This window comes from Loxodonta africana, chromosome 1 (genome assembly GCF_030014295.1).
Source record: "Loxodonta africana isolate mLoxAfr1 chromosome 1, mLoxAfr1.hap2, whole genome shotgun sequence".
Taxonomy (NCBI): Eukaryota; Metazoa; Chordata; class Mammalia; order Proboscidea; family Elephantidae; genus Loxodonta; species Loxodonta africana.
This window is the reverse complement of record NC_087342.1, coordinates 184189649-184213195: the sequence shown is the minus strand read 5'-3', so window position 1 is coordinate 184213195 and position 23547 is coordinate 184189649. Positions and strand designations below refer to the sequence as shown.

At 39.1% G+C, this 23547-nt stretch overlaps 2 protein-coding genes across 7 annotated transcripts in view; one reads left to right on the top strand and one right to left on the bottom strand.

Annotated features, from left to right (window-relative positions):
* MCM9 (minichromosome maintenance 9 homologous recombination repair factor) overlaps window positions 1-23547 on the top strand; it is a 101176-nt gene that overhangs the window by 23153 nt on the left and 54476 nt on the right. For 5 of the 6 annotated variants that reach the window (XR_010322803.1, XM_023539698.2, XM_064290323.1 and 2 more), the window contains 2 exons: window positions 2116-2241; window positions 3876-3995. Coding sequence is in view for 5 of the 6 variants with exons in the window: in XM_023539698.2 (XP_023395466.2) it covers window positions 2116-2241; window positions 3876-3995 (246 nt within the window). In the remaining variant the exon portion in view is untranslated. Of the gene's footprint in view, window positions 1-2115; window positions 2242-3875; window positions 3996-5710; window positions 5821-23547 lie in introns of those variants that run through there. The other variant, XM_023539729.2, reaches the window with a different exon arrangement.
* ASF1A (anti-silencing function 1A histone chaperone) lies at window positions 5376-22341 on the bottom strand. The gene is made up of 4 exons (XM_003404251.4): window positions 21834-22341; window positions 14967-15082; window positions 10698-10874; window positions 5376-8417 (listed from the first exon to the last, which is right to left on the bottom strand). The coding sequence occupies exons 1-4, from the start codon at window positions 21940-21942 to the stop codon at window positions 8205-8207; spliced, it is 615 nt and encodes a 204-aa protein (XP_003404299.1). The 5' UTR covers window positions 21943-22341; the 3' UTR covers window positions 5376-8204.

Here is a 23547-nt window from a genome sequence, read left to right as displayed (position 1 = left end):
GAAAGCAGTGAAAGTTCTCTACAATGTGGCTGTCTTAAGCAAGCCCTTTAAGAATTTTTTTTTTTTTTATTGAAAGTTGATTCTCAGCATCAGGTCTTTACAAAAATCTGAAACCCTTTCTTGCACATTCTCTTTTAAGCGCCATGGTCATTCCTTGTTAATTACAGTGGCACAGCCTAGTGACTGTGAAGGACCGGCATCACAGTGTTCTAACTAGACCTTCACAAGTGCTTTGTGCTGGTGATTAGAGTCTAGCCTATTTGAACCAGAAGGTTATACTGTATAGCTCATTTGCTGGATAAAAAGGAAGAGGTAAACATTAAAATCTTGGGAGAAATATAGACAGGAAGACAGACTATGAGCCAACGTTCCTTCTGGCATGAACAGTTTCTCTTCCTTCTTAGTTTACTGTGTACCCAGGACCATTTCAAAGTGTATGAGTATGTGTTGGGGGGAGGAATGGACTGGGGAGCTACATCCAAAGGAAGTTTTCATTTTGCCATTCTGAAGTGGGGGAATTACTTCACTGATCAGCTCTTGGGAGACCTGATACTGTGCGTATTGACTAGGATGAGCCTAGGGGCTTTACTCTGATCTGCAGTGACTTCAGGAAGCCCTTGACCCTGGTGCTTAGATGCTAGCTAGAAATCCATACATAGGGGTGAGGGTCTGCTGAGCCCACTCTGGGATAATTCAGTTATCTCAGATCTGAATTCTCTTCATTGGAGTAACTGAGGGCCATGCCACAAGAGTGGGTTATTAGGCCATAGCCATACTATTAAACATGATCTAGAACCAGAAATTTGGGAGAGAGGTGAGGATGGGGGAAGTAAAAGTAGTATTCACCTCTAATGCATTCTCTTACATGATAGATCCATGGGAGCTTCTATTGCCACAATCCAAGGGATAGAGGTTTTCAATTTAAGACAACAAATTTAGGATAATGGCTCTTCCCCTTTGCTTTTCTCTTAACTCAGTCCTACCTTCTTAGTGTATCTTTTGTATTGACCACAGTGAGGAAATCTTGAGATCAGAAATAAGCAAATAGTACAGGTTATGGAGCCCTGGTAGCACAATGGTTAAGCGTATAGCTGCTAACCAAAAGGTCAGTGGTTCAAAGTCACCCAGTGGCTCTGCGGGAGAAAGACCTGGCCATCTGCTCCTTTTGTCAAGGATTTCATTTTACTTAGCTCCACAATCAACACCCATGGAAGCAGCAGTCAAGAAATCAAACAATGTATTGCATTGGGCAATCTGCTGCAAAAGATCTCTTTAAGGTGTTCAAAAGCAAAGATGTCACTTTAAGGACTAATGTGTCCCTGACCCAAGCCATGGTGTTTTCAGTTACCTTACATGCATGCAAAAGCTGGACACTGAAAGAAGAACTGATGCCTTTGAATTATGGTGTTGGTGAAGAATACTGAATATACCACAGACTGCCAAAAGAATGAACAAATCTGTCTCAGAAGACGTACAGCCAGAATATTCCTTAGAAGCGAGGATGGCAAGACATTGTCCCACGTACTTTGGACATGTTATCAGGAAGGACCAGTCCATCATGCTTGGTAAAGAAGAGGGTCAGTGAAAAAGAGAAAGACCCTCAAGGAGATGGATTGACACAGTGGCTGCAACGGTGGGCTAAAACAATTTTGAGGATGGTGCAGAACCAGGCAGCGTTTTGTTCTGTTGTACATAGGGTTGCTCTGAGTTGGAACTGACCCCATGGCACCTAACAACGATAGTAATTTTACTGAAACCCACAAAAGGTGCAGTCAGTGTTATTTTTAAGGGATAAAATTGACCTGATAGGTAATCAATAAGGGAGATTCCTATCTTTCTATTCTAACGTATAAAAAATTTATAAAAACTTAAGAAAGCAGCACCCAGGGGGAAAAAAAAGCACACTTTTCATCTTATGGCATTAATAAGAAAAGGACTTACAGGGCCAAAACAAGGCCATTTACTCCTTTTAGTCATTTAGAAATAGTCCCCTTGATCATTTTAGATGGTAGAAAGAGTGTTTATGGGAGGACGGTCACATAGAATAGGAAGAGAAACTTCAGTTAGATTTCCGTAGAAATTGCTGGTAACTTCTTATCTTTCTGCTTCTCCTAGGAAGGAATGAAATACTGGCCAGCTTGTGCCCTCAAGTCTTTGGGCTGTATTTAGTAAAGCTTGCTGTGGCCATGGTGCTAGCTGGCGGGATTCAAAGGACCGATGCCACCGGAACACGTGTCAGAGGTCAGTACCTGTTTAACAGATTGGAGGCTACAAGTTTTCTCTGCTGAGTCAAATTGTTTGTTGAGCTTTTAGTTTCCAAATGTTATCTTTTAAAGCTGGCAACCGTCTGAATATCTAATACTAGCCCAGCATCTATACATCAGAACCTGCTTGTGCAAATTCCAGAAAGACTGAAAGAAATCGTAAATTTTTCAGCGGGTATGTATTTGTGTTCCAGCCTATAATGGTGCCACAAAATAAAATCTTTACATTTTTATTACTGTGTATTTTTTCATTGGATCCCAAGTCACTCTTCAAGAGGGAAAAATTAGAAATAGTGCTTTTTAATGTCTCTAAGTCAGCGACTCTCCATCTGTGACTGTCACTGTGCTTCTCAAACTGCTGCTCACAGTCATCTGCCTGCTGATTCTCCTTCTGCTGGGAGATAGCAAATGTGCCATCTGCCATAAAGTGCTGCTGTAGGTCACACATTCAAGCAAAGATTACTCTAAGTGTGTAATGATGTCCTTATAACAGAAAGCTTTCTTGTGGCTAAACACACTTAACTGACCTGAATCTGGCATAAAGCAGGTTTATTACGGCCCTCATGTGGCCTTCATGTGGGCCATAATAACCAAAGACTAAGTAGAAAGACTAAAAGGCCATTGTTGTAAATCAGGCTGTTAGTAGGGACTTTAAAACTGTCATTTAGTATAGCATATTATAGTAAGTATAGTAAGGCTTATGTGTATTACATTACATATTTTGATCACCTGCTCTTTGCAAGGCACTCTGCTAAATGCTGAGCTTTAATAGGAATTCCTATTAATATATTTGGGAGCCCCGGTGGAACACCGGTTAAGAGCTCAGCTACTAACCAAAAGGTTGGCAGTTGGAATCCACCAGCCACTCCTCAGAAACTTTATGGGGCAGTTCTACTCTGTCCTATAGGTTTGCTATGAGTCAGAATCAACTCGATGGCAGTGGGTTTGGTTTGGTTTTGGTCATTAATGTATTTAGAAAATAGTTTGTAACCTTACTAAAAAATTTGGTTATGCAATACACACCAAAAGATATACATATAGTCATTTATTACATTTGAAAAATAGTCCTTGACTACTTTGATAGCTATTTCATTAAACCATTAAAACTTTCATAAAATGAAAAGGTTTTGTCTAAAATGTTGGAATCATAAGTAATTTGTTATTTATAAAGTGCTTATAAAGTCCCTAAGACTTATAAGTGCTTAAATTAAAAAATAAATAAATGAAATTAAAATACTTCTATGGCTTGTATGGGAAGATTTAATTACAGTTCTTTGGTATTGGAAAATAGATTAAATAAGCCAAATTTTTTAAAAAATAATAAACAGGCCTAAACATCTCAAAAATAGCACATAATCTATTTACTAGAATTTAAATTTTAAATGTCACATTCAGTTATCAATTAAAAATTATTATATTTATGATGACAGTTAATTTTTCCAGTTAAATTTCTTCCTGGAATGATTTTAATTAACTGTGTAATAGCAAAAGTACCATATAAAATGTAAATTGTGTCAAGTATTCCAAGTGGACCGTTTTCTTTTTTATTGTAATTATACTTGCGGGTCTTTTCATAGAAATTTAAAACTTTACGTATTTTCGTTTTTCTAGGAGAATCACATCTTTTATTGGTTGGGGATCCTGGCACAGGGAAATCTCAATTTCTCAAGTATGCAGCTAAGATTACACCAAGATCTGTGCTCACCACAGGAATTGGATCTACAAGTGCAGGTATTTTATGTGACAATTTCAAGTAATTTAATATCACCACAGAATCTAACACCATGGTTTTTTTCCTTAGGAAAAAGTACCTGTAATAATAATAGGGTAAATTTCAAGCTAGTTTTTGAGAGTTACTGCCAAAAATTGAAGGAAACACATTATTTTTGTAGCTCTAAGAAAATATTTTAAAAGCTCCACCCTCACTTAAAGTTATCTGTCAAAACTTTCTCCATGTTCTCTCTTGGGATCTTCATTTTGAACGATCCTATTCAATGTTCTCATTCTCTAGTGATTACATTCATGCAGGTGTCTATGCTGAAAAGGTATGCATCATCTGGCATTCTGTGAAGACCCAACAAACGTAACATTAAAGTCAATTAAATAGGGGAAAAAATGCACTTTACGGAAGTAGATTAATGAACTTAAGGCATTTTCATGCTCAGAGATCTCAAGGGCAACAGTAGCTCTTAAGATTTTTCAGGTGAAATACTTGTCTATTTAGTATGTGGGAAGTGTAGTTTAATCATTGCAATGTGGAACTTCACTCATACCTTGTAATGATTCTCCAACTAGTAAATTTAAAAACCTTCACAGATAAAATGCCAAGATTTGATTACTGTCTTAGGAAATTTTTAGCACCATAGTTTTTGGGAAAAACCACTTTTAAAGTACAAGTTTTGATGCCATTTTGCATTTTTATACAGTTTTGATTGGGGAAATAGTTCTCCTAAAAATAGGTGCTCGGTTTCACACATTTTATAGTTATCATTTGCTACTTGCTAGGGTCGCTCTGAGTTGGAATCAACTCGAAGGCAACGGGTTATTTTTTTTTTAAGGGAGCTTAACTTTCATGCCTGTGTTCAAATTTCTCATGAGAAACTTTTACTTTAAAATTCATTACAAAGCCCAAAAATGTGCTCCATAACTGGGGCACTATTCTAAGTGGCTCTAAGCTTTTGAAATATAAATGTAACTGAACAGTACTGATGAGAAGGGATCTGTGAATTGAGAGCAGTGGACAAGCTTTCAGGACACTAGACAAGAATAAATACTTCATGCCATTTTACAAACCTTATGACCCAGCAATCTACAGTTCTGTATAAAATGTTCATTAAGTAATTATGTGGAATGGCAAGAAATGAGCCCATGCTATCTTGTGGGCTACTAGTAATTTCAGAGTATTTGAGCAGTTTTAAAGTGAATGGCTGTTGACTCACTGCATTAGCGCTTTTCCCTCTTTTTTTTAATAAATTTTATTTCAATATTATAATCCAATGAGAGAAAAGAAGGTATATTTTCAGAATTACAGTAAAGTTATTGTTACTTCTCTTGTCCACCCCAAGGGCCTGACCAGTCTTTTTTCAAACTGTGTATACAACCCATTAGGTCATAAAAGTCATTTCAGTGGGTCAAAACCAGCACTTTCAAAATGAAATACAGTAGAAAATACAGTAGTTCCCCCCTTATTCGCAGGGGATACATTCCAAGATTCCCCGTGGATGCCTGAAACTGCAGAGAGTACCAAACCCTATATACACTGTTTTGTCCTATATATACATACCTATGATGAAGTTGAATTTATAAATTAGGCACAGTAAGAGATTAACAATAGTAATAATAAAATAGAATAATTATAAGAATATATTGTAATAAAAGTTATGTGAATGCGGTTCCCAGGTGGGATGGTACGAGATTTCATCATGCTATTAATTTCACATTTTCAGACCACAGTTGACTATGGGGAACTGAAACTGCGGATAAGGGGACACTACTGTACTGGAAATATTCTGCACCTACTAACAGTGCACTGTCTTGAAAACTTTTATATAAATATGTACTTATGTTAAAGAGTCATGTTATATGTATATACATATTTTTTTTTTTACTGTGGATTATGGCAAAAAGTTTTAAAAGTTGCTGCCATAGACTTTATTAGACAAACATGATTTAGGGAGTGCTCTGATGTCCTAAATTCTGGTATAAAAGAAAACCTAGAAACCCCAAATCCTAAAACCAGGGGGTAAGACTGCATGGAACCCTAAGGCTATAAAAGATTAAAAAAAAAAAAAAATTTTTTTTTTTTTTTTTTTAAAAGATTATATATGGGCAAATGTATGCACACTTCCTCAGATTTCTGGGATGTTTTCTCAGCTCAAAATTTGAGGTCATTTCATCTGACCTACTCACCTATCTGTTCAATAGCGTAAGTAATTTGTTCATGTGTATCTTCTCAGGACACATTTATTTACTGTGATCTACAAGGGGAACAAAAGCTGTGAATCTTCTAGCTATAATGCATGTAGTATCTGTAAATGAGGCCAAATAGGGCTATGTGCTATCCAGTTTCTTAGTTCTTAATGTTTGAATTCTAAATCTTTCTTATTTTTAGTCATTAATTAATTTACATCTAAAAATTATAGAGTCAAAACATTTAAAATAATAACAGGTAAGAGTTTTTAAAGTGAATGTATAGGTCCCAAACTTCTATGAAAATTGGCTGCCCATTTACAAATTGATATAAGAACTTAACCCTTTAATGTTAATACAAACTAATCATTATAATTAATCAAATAAAAACTCAGCAGTGAATTGCTTTACTTGATAATTTGGCTTATGTGCTATATTTTAACAAGCACGTACCTTGTTCCTGTTATATCAATTACTGGACTCTTGGGGAGTATTACTTTTATTTTCATTTTAAGTAATATTTTAATATTTTCTTTTAATTACAATTAGACCAAAGATTTATATGGTTTTAAGATTTGGATATATTTTACTTTTCAAATCTATGAACTAGTTAATGGATAACAGTTTAATAATCTGGTATATTAAAGTTTAACATTTAGCAAAATTTTGCCTCACAAACTCACTTTTTTAATTATGATAGGGAATATGTACAACTAAGAATCCATGTTTAGCCAAATGTCTTTTCCTGTTCCTTAAAATAAAAGCTTTCAACAATGCAGCATAAGTTTTAGATATGAAGGCACTGCGTAACTTTGCTTCATATGGCTAATGCCTTGCTCAGCAGCAAGAGTAATGAAAATAGTCTACACTTAATGGAGCAGAAGAAACTTTTTGAGAAAGGACCTAGCTCTCAACAAAGAAAAAGAACCTTCTGACCCATTTAGTTAACAGACTCCTTTCCAAGATTGCTTTTAAAAAAATTTATCTGAAAGAACTGTCTAGAGTATGTCCACCAAAAATATGCCTAGTATTATTCTACATGAGTGTCAGGGAATATGGTAAACAGTACTACAGGTGGGAAAATATGTATTTCCAAAACAGTAACTTGCTTATTATGACAAAGCTAAATATGTCTTTCTAAATCCAGATTTTATATAAATGATGCCAGCAAGGGATGACGTATCAAAACAATTTTAAAGAAGCCAAATTCATAGTATTTTTATAAATCTAATGAACAGACTTGAGCCATTAAAATCTGTTTTTAAACTTAGGGAGTTTGTATTTGCTTTTGACATGTTGAATTCATTGGGTAATAATGGTAATATGATTCAGGGAGTGCTCTGATGTCCTAAACTGGTATAAAAATAAAAACCATAACCAGAGGACCTTATAAACAATTAACCACATTTGTATTATATTAGAAACCAAACCAAATGCTGTGCAACATCACGTGAACTGCAGTAGTAGCCATAAGAGGTTTCAGAGTGACCTGGGAAAGCAGGTCTTAAAGTTCTTGGTAGCACAAAGTTGATTTCACATTTCCTTTTTAAGGACATGCCAAAGAAGAATGGAAACTTGCCCCTTAAATTAAACCATACTATAGGTTTTTGGTTTTTATATGTTTTCACAGGGAAAATATTTTAGTTTAAGTGAACTTTGTTCTTTTGAAGGCCAGTAAAATAGTGACCCACAAGATTATTGTCCAAAATGCTAAGACATCTTTACAACCTGGTCTAGAGTTCATATTTTTCTTTATAAGTCCTTTAATTATATTATAGAGAAGAAAATAATATATATACTTTAATCAGATTAGTTTCAAAACAAAATAACACATTAGAGAAAAAAATTACTTAAAAATAGTTGTATTTATATTCCACAATTTGCTCAAATACTGGTTTTCTTATAAACTTTTCTACAGGATGATTTTTAAACAAATTCTTCACATTGTATCTTGACTATGTACTTACGGAATTTCAGGGAAATAGTTCTGTGTTTTTATAGCTTAATTTGTACTAAAGGGATGGCAGGTGGTCACATGCAGTCCATGTGGGATTCTAACATGACATTTAGTGAGTTTTCTGACGTGGACCATCCCTTTGATGCTGAAGGCAAGGCATCTGTTGAAAGAAGTGACTGTAGATTTGGATTACTGCTCTCTGCATCTTCCAGTTTTTCTGTGTTATCTTCCCAATTAATGTGGAATCTTGTGACCCTGGGATTAGACGCCAAAATGTTCCTTTGAAGCTAGAGGAGAAGGAAAATACATAAATGAGAAACACTAAGAAAGTTAGATCACCATATGCAAATAAGAGCTTAATAAATGGTTCTTTATGATGGTACCCCTAATGGCTAAATTCATATGCAAAGGTATAATAAGTATAGCACCTTAAAAATAACTAATAAACAAGGAGTAGGCCAAGAGAAATTACTTTAACCTAATGAAAATAAGATATGAAGAATCTGAGGGAATTCACCCAGATTTTTTTTTTACTATCCAGCAAAGTATCTAACTCATCTATACTTCAGTTTCCTAAGAGAAGGGAGAATCTTTTTTGTTCTTACATTTAATTTTTATTTTAGATTTAGTTTATATAGACATATACATAATTTTATTTATTTTGCTGTTATCGTTGAGAATACACACAGCAAAACATACAGCAATTCAACAGTTTCTACGTGTACCACTTAGTGACATTCTTCAAGTCGTGTAACCATTCTCACTCTCCTTCTCTGAGTTGTTCCTCCCCCACTGACATAAATTCACTGCTCCCTAAGGGTCCTATCTTTCAAGTTGTTGTTATCAATTTGATTTAAATAGCTCTTAAAAGAGCAAAATGCTCAAAGAAGACTTTTTTTTTTTTTTTTGCTAGTTAAGCTAAAGTATGGCTTGGTTTTAAGACGACGTCGGGATATTTTTAGATTGAGGTTTAAAGATTATCTCAGGGTAATAGTTTCAGGGGTTCATCCAATCTTCATGGCTCCAGGAAGTCTGGAGTCCATGAGAAATAACATTTCTTTTTTGAAGATGAATGCTTCAAAGGATGCTTTATTTAACATTCTCTTTCGATGGATACAGTGCCTCTTCCATAACACTTTTAAGGAAAATGAAAAATTTCCCTAAGTATAAACCAGTTGCCAAAGAGTCAACTCTGACTCACAGCAAATCCAAATGTGTCAGAGTAGAACTGTGCTCCACAGGGTTTCCAATGACTGCTTTCTTTAGAAGCAGACTGCCAGGCCTTTCTTCACACACACCTCCTTTTGCACCACTCAGGGACTTCTCCCCAAGTATGCTGTTGTTGTTGTTAGTTGCCATCGAATTGATTCAGAGTATAACTTGTCATTACAGGTGGTTTCTTACACCTTTTTAGTATTATGGTTCATTTTTAGAAATAGCATTCTAGCTTTTTTTTTTTTTGCTATACAAGATGCCATACAGATAACTAATAAATTGCATCAGTGGAAGGTCCCACACCAGGACTAAAAATGTTCCAGTCTTATTATGAGAACAACACTCTACTACTGTCTGGTTTTTCTTGCATGGCCTGCCAAATGGAGTGTCATGTTCAACGTCAGTTACAACATCACCAGTTGCTAAACTGTTACAGTTCCCAATGGAAAAGCACAAGGGAGTAAGGATCTTTGAGGATGCTGAATCACTTACTTTAGCTTCTATCACCAGAAATATTTCAGACCTTTACCTTAATGTCTAAGAATAAAGGTCCCTAGGTGGCACAAAATAGTTTGTGCTCAACTACTAACCTAAGGTGGTTTGAACTCACCCAGTAGCACTGTGGAAGAAAGGCCTGGCAATCTGCTTCTATAAAAATTACAGCCAAGAAACTCCTATGGAGCAGTTGAAATCAACTCAGTGGCAATTTTTTTTTTTAATAGTTTAATCCCTAAGAATAACAGATAAAACAAACCACTCAGATGCATAACAAAGCATATGAAAACCAAAAATCAAATCCGTTGCTATCGAGTCAATTCTGATTCACTGTACAAAGCGTATAGGAGCTTTAATTATTATTTAATAATAATATTTTATATCATAATACTTATATAAAGAGCAAACACAAAACTTCCCCATACAATTTTAGGAAGGGTTATAAACAAAAATACAATTTTTGAATAATATGATAAACATGAATTCGAATGCTCTCTAGGTATATAGCATTTTGTATGTCCTAAAGGTTGACATGAACGGAATTATGATGTATGAGAAATGCTGTGCAGAAAGCCCTAAACAAAAACTTATTTCTTAAAGGAGGCATTTTGATTTTTTTAAACCAGTAGAGACTCTCAAGGTACCCGACCAACACTAGTTACTAATGACATATCTGGAGGTAGAGTTTGATGTCATCAGTGGCAACGGAACAACGATTAGTTTGCCCTGTTGGCACAAAGACCTCAAATTTATTTAGTCTCTTAAGGCATTTTTATAGTATACTATTATGAAATGACAATTGCCAAAAAAAAAATTGTATAGTAAAAATAATTGAAAAGGGACAGTTAGAACATTACCTTAGAAAAGTCTGGTTTTACTGGTGGATTTTCCCTTAATTCTGTCTCAGTATATTCATTATTTACATAATAGCCAACTCTAATAAATTCTTGACCTCGATAGGTGCAGGTAATTAGCACAACTGTTACACCTACTGCGTCTGCATCTGGAATGAGTCCTGGGTTAGGTGCATCAGCCTAGAATAATTTAAAAAGAAAGAAAACACAAAAGGCTTTTAACTCCAGGCAAGACTGGGATAGTTACCTTGAGCACAATCAGTTGAGAGGGCAGCAACATTAAACCCTGGAAGCCATACCGGGAAGGCAAACGCTCACTTGTGAGACTAACTTATCACCAGAAAATACAGCTTGTGTGTTTCTCCACAATGTAGTACTTCCAAGTACCCTGGGTACCTGAAAGCATCACTGCTTCTAGAGGAAAATAATTCTGGCTACAGTGTGTGGTGGTTTATGAGGAATTATGCAATATTCAACCCAGTTATTGACTTTAACATTTTCTAGTCATAATTTTCAGACCTAATTTAGTAAATGTTCAATTATCTCCACACAGTGTGTTAGCAGCAGCTGTTTATCACATACCAGTTTCCTTCTTCCATCTGGAAAACTTATATCCTTATACCCATCCATCTACCCTCAGATATTTTAATAGTAAATTAATGATAAAGCTAAAAATGTGATGAAAACGGCTATGTAAGAAATCTTCAAAAAAAATATTAATAATCCTCTATTATAATCACTTTGCCAGGCACTAAAATATTTAAGCCACATAAACTATGGAAATTCAATGAAGGTAAATATTGTTTTAGGTGGACATGGTCAAAGATCTTGTTTTGAACCAAGCTGTTGTAAGCTGAGCCTTAAAAGAGTGCAGAAGGTAAAGTGGGCTAGAGGAGGCTAAAAGCGTGAGCAAAGGCTGGCTGAGGCCCTGACCAAGGTAGTGTGCGGGACAGTAAGGAGACTGACTGGAAGGAGTTAAGAGAAGTGGTAGACTGCAGGGATGGGCAGTGATGTCTGAGGCATTTGAGCTCAACCTGAAGCAGCCATGCTGGGAGGTAAGCGTAGGAAGTCCCAGAAAATTCGCTTACTGTTGCCAGACACCAATGAACTTCCCTGGGCCTGGGTAAACACCTCAGCCAGTGCCTTTATTTAAGCTGGCATCTCTAATATCAGGCCATTATCATCAAAAACTAACATTTATCATATGCCTAGCATGTGTAGATGACACAAAAAGGCATAAAGTATCTACCCTAGTCACTTAGGCCAAAAACTTCAGTCACCCTCAGTGTCCCTATCTCCCTCATCTAGTCAGTCTCAACATTTCTCAGTCTCTGAAGACTAAATTCATGTCTTCATCTCTTATCTGGAATATTGCTAAAACTTTCTAACTGGTCTCTCAGTCTCCAGCCTATCATTAATACCTCGGATGATTACCTCCATTTCTAAAGGATAAAATCTCATTTCTTTAAATTGGTTTATAAGGCCTTTCACAGTCTGTCTACAGCCAACATCTTCATTCATACCTCCTTTAACTTCGCACCTCTCACGCTTGCTCTAAGACATACGAATTACACAAGTTCTTCAAAATGTGATATTTTTGTGCATCTTTGTGCCTCACACATACGGCTCCCTTGGCCTGAAAGGTCATTCTCTAACATCTTGAAAAATTCATCTTTTGAAGCTTCCATCAAATGCATCCTTCTCAGTGAAGCTCTTTCTAACTCAGAAGGTAAAATAATAGCTTCTTTTTTTGTGTGTTCGTATTACTTGACACAAATCCTCATACTACTGCACACCCAACATCCTAAGTATGTTTACCCTTCGATCTTCCCATTAGACTTAAAGCTCCGTCCAGGGATCCCATCTTTGTAATCTCATGTCTACTGCAGCTCTGGGCGCACAGTATATACAGACTTTATTTTAAAGTTCATATAACTCAATTCCTGCCCTTAACGGGTTCATGATCTCTTTGGAGAGATACTAGGATGGGGACAAAGAGCCTGTCCTGAAAAATACACTGTTTGTCTTAGAGGTCTTGTACACCTCTTCCCAGAGGGATTAGGTTGCTTCCAGGGTACCCAAAGAGATTCTAAAGTACCCAGAAGGGAGTGGAGTTGGGAAATAGAGATAGCTCAGAACTGCTAAGGGAACTCTCTCCCCGTTGCTTCCCATCCCTTTAGCAAATTGGTCCTTGACATGTTTGTGGTTTAAAATTTGTTCACCAATGGATTCAGAATTAGGAAATTTGAGTAGAGAAACCTGCAAGCCTCTCAGACCACTTAGGATGAAGAAGTGATAGGCAGAAATCTTTGACTGCAGCCAGCAATATTAGGCAGATATCTGGACATTTTCCTGCTAGCCTTTGACACACTCATGAGAAAGGCACATTAACTATTCTGAGAGCCAAAATAATGGCAGACTAGTAGGATACTAGGGCAATTTGTATGAAACACAAAACAAAAACTGTACTTCAGTCACTTCTGTTGATAATGGTGAAATCTGTAAAATGCATGGCTGAACACATGATCTTAATCACATTGTGCTTCGTCTGTTCTTTTTGCCAACATGTGCACTGATACCAAGGTAAAATTATTTGAAAATCACCAGGAGAAAATGTTTTTGAATACATTTTTTCCTACACTACTCTAAGCCAAAAGCTTAAGAGTATTCTTAACAACCTAAATACACAGAAAAGACTTCTAAGGGTTTATTTCAAAACTAAGGCATTTATTTGGGGAAAAATTTTACCTGTAAATAGTAGCATAAAAAGGTATATCACTATATGTCATCCCAAATTTCTTATATCATGAATTATTATCAGTAAAGTATGGGTTCTCCAGACTTGTAGGTCCAAACAAATGCTGCTTTTGTATATAACAGTTTTAAGAAGCTGAAGAGAATAAAATTTAGTCCAAATTATAGAAACAAGGCACTTACTAATTGTCAGCGATTATGCTAACTGCTTTCTTCCTCATTTAATCTTCAACAGTCTTTTGAGGTAGGATTATTATCCACATTTTATAGATAACTGGAGTGACTAAAGTCATATAATGGCTAATAAACAGTGGAGCCAGAATTTGAACCAGGTTTCTAACTGTGGTGCTTCCTCCAACACAGGGCGTTCTCCGTTACCCATGTCTTTCACTGAGCCTATGCACTCACAGATCAGGTTGCCGGCACCATTACCTTTTAATTAATATATTTGAGCTTTTCTTAACCATTTGTTTAGATACGCTACGTTATTTCTTGCTTTAAAGAGCACTAAAGCTGGGAGACCAAGATTCTCAATTGACACTTAGGAAACGAGGGGGAGAAAGGTAAAAGCTCTAGAGATGCCGTACGTTTAAGTGATTCTTTGCCCATTCTAATGGGATTATTGGATTATCATTTAAATTGGTCCCATCTGTGGAGGGATAAACAGGGAGGTAAGGATAGAGGAGTTAGATTTACTTTCTGGATTAAGTCTCTTTAGTGAGTTCCGCTTAACTGATGTGACTTTCTTGGGTAGAAATAACTTGTAACAAAAATTAGTAATAATTTCCCAAAATAAAACTTTTGAATACAGATCACAATGTCTAAAGCTTTAACACAAACCCAACTACTGTCAATGGTATCTAGCTGAGCACAGAATTTTAGTAGAATTCCCCCTTACAATGCCAAGCTGGGTAGTGGATTCACAACAGTAGCTTATTATAAAATGTGTAGATTAGATGCTTTAGTAACCACTGGACTTCAATTTCAATGACCCAAGGTCAAGGAGACGATCCCTGTCTATCTAATAACATTCCTATTAACCTAGCTCAATTACTGATTATGGTCAAATAAGGTTGTTGTTTTTGTTATATCATTACTTCTAGTGGCCGATACCAAAAATCTGAAGATGCGTATTACTCTCAGTAATAATATTAAATCCATGTTTTCAGACCACTGGACAGCCACTCTAAAGTCTAATACCAAGGGGCTATTCACAGGAAGAACCCAAAATGAACTGCTGTGTGTCCTGATACAGTATTTAAGGTCTACTGCACACTGCACATCTCCTTGAGGTAAACATCACATGAACTTCTCTCAGCATACAGACCAACAGTTGAAGTTCCTTTATGACACATATATGTCTGAATACAACAGGAAACTGGCTTTTTAAAGTATGATGGAAGTAGGTTAAAAAGTGAAGGCAGAAGAAGCAGAGTGATTTAACCCAGAAAGAAAGGAATAGGACCATAAAATAATATATTCTGTTTATTAGACATACATATACACCAATAGTCTTACCTGAAATACAAACATATGCCTTCCTGCAGGAACAGGTCCCACTAAAACAGAGTCTAAAACTTGATCGTACTCTTCACTTTCTGCAGAGCCCACATAGATAATTTTCCATTCCAGGTCTAGGGTTAAAAACCAACACATATTTCATATTCAGTGATTATATTACCAGATGACATCAAAGACCCATTTAACCCATTTAACCATTTGTTAAAATTGGCTTCTCATAGTAGAAAATCCAGAAAGGCACTGAACTGTTCCTTACAAAATTTTTACACTTCAGTGTTTCTCAAATGCTTTTTTATCGAATACTGGTCCTCGGCATTGCTCCTCACAAACAAGACAGTGTGGCCAAAAAGTTGGGAAATGCTACAACCTAGTCTTTAGGATCCCTAAAGCACACTGGCATAGTAAGTGTTCTGAGACATCCTTCAGTACAGAACATCAGTAAAGTTAATTCAGCATTTCCCAAATTTATGTGGATAATTTTTTGTGGGTATGATATCCCCTACCCCTTTCTATGCATGTTATCTTTTAACAGCCCACTTTACAGACTTGGAAATCCTATAGGGTTGCTATGAGTCAAAATCAACTCAATGGCAATGAGTAACGATGCTTTGTAAGCGCTGCTGTATATATACTGTTACATGGGTCCAAATCATCAAAGAGCTGGAAATTGTAAAAGTCATTATTAGTAAACTTCCTTTGTGACTCAAAAGTAAGAGACTTTAGTTCATCAATTGTTAAAGAACTACAGTTGGGTTTTTCCCTCATGGCACCCACTCATGTCATTCTTTACACAGAGAAGAGGAACCAAGGATCCTTAAAAAAAAAAAACAGCAACAACACAGTTGCTGTTAAGTTGATTCCAACTCATGGTGACCCCGTGTGTCAGGGTAGAGCTGTGCTCTATAGGAATTTCACTGGCTGTGAGCTTTCAAAAGGAGATCTCCAAGCCTTTTTTCCAAGGTGTCCCTGGGTGGATTCTAACCACCAACCTTTTGGTTAGTAGCTGTGCACTTAACTGTTTGCACCACCCAGGGACCCCAAGTGTCCCTAAAATGATTCAATGGAATATATACAGTGGGAATGGATATGAAGAATAAGCCACAGTAAAGTACAACCCAAGACATAATATGTAATTCCGTCTAGCAGATTTCATTGAGAATCTTTTATAACATGCTCTATGAGAACCCAGGGATGAGTAAAACTGCTCCTCTTTGAAGGCGCCTCCTCTTTGTACGGGGAGGAAGATAACTCTACAAACACAGATTATCTGAGAGGCCTCTGCATCCTCTCAAGCTGTTCAGCACCGCGTGGCCTGCCTCTTGGACTTACTGCACCGAGACTACCCAAGCACTCCCAAAGGGGAGAGTTTCTGGGTCACTTGTTGAGAATCTAGTTAGTGCCACCATGTGCTGCCATTCCTATATAATTATACAGACATTTTTGTTTCCTATATAGATAATTTTTTTTTATATAGATAATAGAAATAGTGTACATACTATTTCTCATTCATACTATACTATAAACAGTAATTTACTGAACTGAAAGTTCCTTTAGACTTTATTAAGTCAGCAGTTATTTTCTGAGGACCTTTTATGTCATGCCTCTGTTCTAGACCTAGAACACTAGTATCCTCAGCTTCTAGCACACTTCCAGATGCAGAGTCCTGCAGCTGGTGTGAGATCATATACTTGTTGATGAAGGCAAGTACATAAGGAAGCTAGCCATATGAATATCCAGTCAGAGGGAATAGCAAAAACAAAGGCCTACAGATAGCATGCTTGGCATGTTCAAGAGAAAGCAACAAGGCCAAGTAGTTGGAGAATGGGCAAGGGGGAAGTAGCAACTATGACATGGGGGGCGGGGGGAGGCATGGCTAGATCATGTAAAGCTTTGAGGATCATAAGGACTTTGGCCTTTATACTGAGTGGCATGGGAAAACCATTGCAGGGTTTTGAGTGGAGGCGTCATATGATCTGACTTTCATTTTAAAAGGATTACTTTGGCTGCTGTGTTCGGCGCAACGTAAGAGGGCAAGGGAAGAAAAAGGAGGATATCTCAACAATTGAGACAAATTATGGTGGCTTAAGCCGTGTATGTAGTCTTGGAGGTGAGAAGTGGTCACATTCTGGGTAAACTTTGAAGATAAAGGCAACGGGATTTATTGACAACTTATACAATGTAAGGAAAGGTAGTCACAGAATACCTAAGCATCTGTAAGGATGGAGCTGCCATTGACTGAAATGGAGAAGACAGTAGGAATCAGTTTTTTTGTGGGGAAGACCAATCTGGAGTTAGCTTTGCACATGTTAAGTTTGAGATGTCTACTAGGTATCTAAGTGGAAATACTGAATTTTTGAATAGGTGTGGTAAAAATTAGGAATTTTCAGTGATACATGAAGCCAGGAAAATAGACGGCATTTCTAGGGAGTGAACCCTGGGGCCCTGCAAATTTAAAGAGATCAGGGAGATAACATAGAATCAATAAGGGAGATTACAATGCTAGTGACCGGTGAGGTAGCATGAGGCATTGGTGGTTTAGTGGTAGAATTCTCACCTTCCACGAGGGAGACCCAGTTTCAGTTGCTCAGCCGGTGTACCTCATGTGTAGCCAGCACCTGTCTGTCAGCAGAGGCTAGAGTGTCACTGTACGCTGAACATGTTTAAGTGGAGCTTCCAAGTTACAATGGACTAAAAACAAAGGCCTGGCAATCTACTTCTGAATATTAGCCAGTGAGAACCCTATGGATCAAAACAGTCTGAGCTTTAACTGGCCATGGAGATGGTGATAAACTATGATCTACTGAACTTGGTCAAGTGAAGTTAAGACTGAAAACTGTTACATGGAGGTTTCAGAAAATTTTGTGGCTTTAGTATGTGTTTGTACTATTATATATAATGCTATTGGCCCCCCCCAATTGCTATAAGTTAAACTGGCATTTGTGGCCTGGCATTGGAACGTAGCCATAATTTATAAACCTATTTTTAAAAATACCTAGTATGTACCAGGCATTGGTCTTCTACTTCACAAATACTGTTTAAACCTCAACAGCTTTAGCATATGAGTTTAATTTTCCCTATTACGCAGAGAAGAAAGTTGAGGCTCTGAGAGGTTACGCTGTATACCCAAAGTCACACAGCTAGTAAATCAAAGAATCAGAATCCAAGCTCTGCAGCTCCAAAGCCTGAGCTCTTTTAAAAAAAAATTTCACTGGGAATATAATTCATCCCTTTATAGCTCTCAGATTAATAGTGGCATTGACACAGTGCCATCAAGTTGATTCTGACTCATAGCGACTCTATAGGTCAGAGAAGAACTGCCCCATGGGTTTCCAAGGCTGTAATCTTTACAGAAGCAGATTGCCACATCTTTCTCCTGTGGAGCAGCTGGTGGGTTCGAACCCAAGCACTTAACCTTGTGCCACTAGGGCTTCTTAATAGTAGAATCCCAGACCCAGTGCCATCGAGTCGAATAGTAGAATAAGGGAACTTCATTGCAGGGCAGGGGATGAGTGAGGGTAGAAGTGGTAGAATGACAATCCAGCCTTCACAAATACAGGCCGTATCTCAGAAAACACCTGTACACTAGTTTTTATGCCAATGAGACGCTTGCCAGAGCCAGAGTTTTAAATGCTCGGTATTTATTTATAAATTAGCATCAGTTGTTTTACGAGCAGAGCCTCAAGTAAGTACATTTCTATAGCTGTATTTGGTTAAAGGAGGGAGAGATATAGTCAGATGCTTTTTTTACACAGGGTATCAGTTAAAGGAGTTTATTCATTTATGTAAAAATTAGCTAATTGTTCCAATTAATCATGGTTATCCCTGCCTAAAAGTACCTCCCTTTGTGGTGGGAGTGACAGAAGTTTTTAAACTGACTACACTATTTGGGAAGGCCAGTAGAAACCCTGGTGGTGTAGTGGTTAAGTGCTACAGCTGCTAACCAAAGGGTCGGCAGTTCGAATCTGCCAGGCGCTCCTTGGAAACTATGAGGCAGTTCTAATCTGTCCTATAGGGTCGCTATGAGTCGAAATCGACTCGACGGCACTGGGTTTGTTTTGGTTTTGCTCTAGTAGAATGAAGTCTTTAGAATTAGACCAAACCAGAAGTTGAAAGTATGAAGCACCATGCTTAGCTCTGGTACACTATAAATATTCAACTGACAATAGCTATTATTATTGGTATTGATAAACTGAAAAAACAGCTCCATTCAGTATAGAAGCAGAGCATCAGCAATCCACAGAAGACCAAACAAAGATGGTATGAACGGCAGTTAAAACTTTTACAGGCTTGGTGACCACTGGGCCAAAGACAGCCAGGGTTTCCTGTTTCCTAGACTGACAGGAAAGTCTCTGCCTAAATCATGACCTCCCATTTTTCAAGGCTGTCCTAACCCTGAGATAAGCCTTATGTTAGAAACAACTGAATTATCTTAAAGAGCACAGGAGCAAATACCCAAGACTTTTTTCTGAAGAAAAGCTACAAGGGAGCGTTTAAAGTTGAACTCAGTTTTCTTCATCCACACAGCCTCTAGGTGGAGTACACAGGCATAGCACCTTCTTGAAGGATTCCAACTTCAGTATGACTCAGCTTAAATTCTTTTAAAAAACACTAAATAAATGCCCAATAATCACGCCCTAGGAAATGAGGTGTAAAAGTGGAAGAAAGTGTATTCTTGACATCAGTAGTGTAAAAACCTTAAGTGTGATTCAGCTGGATTCTGAATGGAAAACATAGTAATTTGGCTTCCATGAACGGCGGGTTTCAACCATCCGATATAACAGCTCTGGTACAACATCCTGAACCTTCTATCTCCCTTGTTGAGAGCTGAGTCTTAAAATGGAAGGCATCACCTGAGAAATAACTGTAATTTGAACTTCTAATGCCTAAAACACTGTAGCGAAAGTTGGAAGGGACTGATCTATGGTTTCTCTTACATTCCCTGATTTTTATACGCAGTTGGCAAGGAAAAGGAAAAACTGTTAGGTATGAAAAATGAGCCTGGTATCTGAAATGCTTGTAGTTGTACTATGAGAGAGTTATCAAGCAGTTTCCAAATAATAGGAAAAGCATCTTTAATTTTACAATCAATTTAGCAATTAGATTAATAAATAGATCTTTCAAAATATGCCTTATATTTAATATATATATTGTTATGTTAACCTAAGGGTTGGAAGTTCCAATCCACCAGGCGCTCCTTTGGAAACTATATGAGGCAGTTCTACTCTGTTGTATTTATTAAAACTGGATGGAAGGACACATATTAAAGTGTTAATTGTGGTTACCTAAAGGAGATGGGCGAAAACAATGACTAGAGAACTGTTAACTTTATATACTATCTGTACATACAATGTTTAAAACTAAGTATAAAGAGCAAATATTGCTTTATTAAAGTTACCACCCTATGTAAAATACACTTTATAGAAGTTAAAAACTAATTTTTTTAATGAAAATAATGCTTTGCATGCCATGATTAGCACAATTATTTTAAATGTATTTTGTCAAAAATACATGTAAGTTCAAAGAAGCAAGCCCCTACTGTAAAATTAACATTGATGAGCTTAAACTTTTTTCCCCTAAATTCTGAAAATGAAGCACTGTATTGATTTAATAAAATCGAAGTTAAGCAAAGGTAAGACTTTGGCAAGTTTTCACTTTCCAAATATTTATTACTGTAATACTAAAAATAGTTATCTTTTTTAAAATCCTTAAACGTATTTAGAAAAAAATAGTGAAAATTTTTGCATTGCCATCGGGACTTTACCTTTTATTTCTAGCTCACTTTTGTGTTTAAAGTTCAGAATGTATTCTTTATCTGTGTGGATGTGGAGTTATTTTAGTTAGAATTCAACACGTTCTTGAAGCCAAGTCTTCTTTGACTATTTAGAAGCCAGTGATTAAGTCCTGGAAATTTAAGGATTTTACTTATTTGTGCTCTTGGGTTAAATGTAACTTTCTAGCTTAGAAACATTTTTCTTCCTGAGAGAGAGGAAAGGAGCTTTTAGTCATTAAGGAAAAGGAATTCACGTTCGTCGGTGCGAGCTTACGCGCCAGCATCCCGGGCTCCGGAGCATCCCCGGGCGCCCGGAGCAGCCCGGTGGCTGGCCGGGGAGGGCCCGCGGTCCCCGGGGAGCGTCGGCGCCCAGCCCGCGGCACGGAGGGGCCGAGCCTGCGCCCGCCTCCCCCGCTGGTTGGTCGAGGGAGCCAGAAATCAGCGCGAGAACAGCCTCGCTCTCCTCCCTGAGGCGGCCGGGCATGGCCACCCAGGAGAGTAGGGCAACTCTTCCGTAAGCTGTAAAAACGGACTTCCCATTCACTCGGGGGCAGGAAGGTGGGCAGGCCGGGCGCGGGTTCAGAACCCGCGGTGGGGAAGAGGAGGCGCCGTGACGCCGGCGTCCGTAGCCCAATTCTCCAGTCTTGGTAAGATGGCTCCGTTCCTAACTCGCCGCCACCGCCACATACACACACGCCTATCCTTCCCGGGCCTCTACCCCGGGGCCGCGGCAGTCGCGGAGGCCGTTCGAGGCGGGGGGCCAGCCCGGCGCGCCCCTCACCCGCCGCCACCGCGGGCGCGAGTGAGGGTCTCGCGAACCTCCCGCCCCCCAGACAAAGCTGACAACATGGCTACCTCCGCTCGAACAAGTTCCTCGCAACTTGAGCTGCCGCGGCAGACGCCTTGGCTGCGGCCGAACACCGCGCGCGCCTCAGGGGCCGTCGTCCATCAACTTCAAGTTTCCCTCCGCAGAGCTGAGACCGCAGCCGCCGGGCGCCGAGCAGCGCCAGCCGCGCAAGGCCGGGCCCGGGAAACTTTCAACGTCTGCAGCCCGCAACTGACAGCCTGGGCGGGCGGCGGGCGCCGCTACTCACCTTCAGACAGGTCCTCGATGCACTCGAAGGTGATCTCGAACTGGAACGGGTTGTAGAAAGGAGAAGGGTTATCCAGCACCACTACATTGTTCACCTGAACCTTTGCCATATTTTGAAAAACAAACAATGGGGACGGGGCTTGTTGCGGCACAATAAAGTCCAGCGTGCGGCCGCTCGGGTGAGCGCAGACCCCCGCCCCGGTGCCGGCCCGACGTCGTGCAGTGGCGACTTGAGAAACTTTTTTTCCTTTTTATTTACACGGCAGCACTCACAGTGTTTTTGCAGCTTTCCTATTTCACTAAACTACAGCCCATTCTGCTCGGATAACTAGCAGCGTTGGCCGCGATTGGCTGCACCGGAGCTCTGACCCTCCTCCTCCAGCAAGGGCCTCGGCAGCCAGCAAGATGGGCTCCCGCTCCCGGAATGGACTCGGAAACTTTAACTGCGGCTCCACCTGCTGGTGTGGATTAGGACAAAGGCGGAGAACAAAGTGAGTGGAATACGGGCTGGGAGGCCCGCGCGGAGGACGCCGCCGCAGGCGGGGGGAGGGGCGGCGCAGGCCCCGCCCCCGGCCCGGCGACTCCCGCGCCTCACGTCGGGCGTGGCCGCGGCGGGCACGGGGAGGGAGGCGTGACCACCGCGAGGGAGGTGAGAGGAGAGGCCGCGGCGGCGACGGCCGGGGGCGTGGCCACATGGCGGAGGGCGTGTTCGCAGTGGCGGAGGCGGTGGGAGGGCGCGATCCCGGGCGACGCCCGCCTCGGTTTTGCATCTTGGGGTTTTTTTTTTTAACTGAGCTCTTTTTTTTTTTTTTTAAATCAATCAAGGGCCTTGCCGGCTTTCCGCTGAATTTAGGAGATGAGATTCAGTTCAGTTGTCTATGTATCGGGTAGTATTTGGAGTAGAGGGAAGGACTGGTTGCAGTGGAAGTAAATTGCATTTTATAGCCCTATGCCAGCTCGAAAGGAGTAAAGCCATTTTGGAAATTTTAGTGGTTGGCCAATATCTGCTTTTGGGCATGACAGCACCGTTGGATAAGTAGACATAAAAGATGAGGAGATGCTTTTCCACTCACACACTTTGCGTGGAAAATCTGAATAGGCTATCTTTGGGCTGCACCTGGGTCATCTTCGTCTGCATTCGAGATCTGAAAACTCCTAGGGTGAGAAAAACGTTCCTAGAGATGTGATCTGTTACCCCCCAAAATTACTGCCATTTGGAGGGCATAGCAGGAACGTAAAAGGTGAAAAAGAAAGCGTGAGGACGCTAAAAGGCAATAAATAGAGAATGAAAAAGAACACAGAGGTATACCAAAACATTTGATCTTTTAAAAAAATTAACGGTTATACCGTTATGAAGTTAAAAATTTGTGGCACCTCAAACAAGATTCTGAAGAGGTTTTGCTTGCCTGTAACCACTTCAGGTCTTAACTGAGGAAATGTGGATTTCTGCTGCTTGACGACTCGGAATCGACTCGACGGCACTGGGTCTGGGTTTGGGGGTTAGGGAGAAGGGTCGCTATGAGTCGGAATCGAATCGATGGCACTGGGTTTTTGGGTAGGGAGAAGGGAGAGCTTTTAACATATTTGGGAGCATGTTGAACTGTTTTTGTTTACTAAATAAGAATGGTATATAAAAGTTTGTTACAATTCTTGCTATTCCTAAACCATATTTTTTTTCCACTCGTATGTGAATGAACCCATCACACCTGGCTAAT

Coding starts and splice junctions, on each gene's coding strand:
- ASF1A (XM_003404251.4), bottom strand. CDS start 21,942: ATGGCAAAGGTTCAGGTGAACAATGTAGTGGTGCTGGATAACCCTTCT. Junction 15,083..21,833: donor CATCGAGGACCTGTCTGAAG/GTGAGTAGCGGC, acceptor TTTTAACCCTAG/ACCTGGAATGGAAAATTATC. Junction 10,875..14,966: donor GGCATATGTTTGTATTTCAG/GTAAGACTATTG, acceptor AAATTATTCTAG/GCTGATGCACCTAACCCAGG.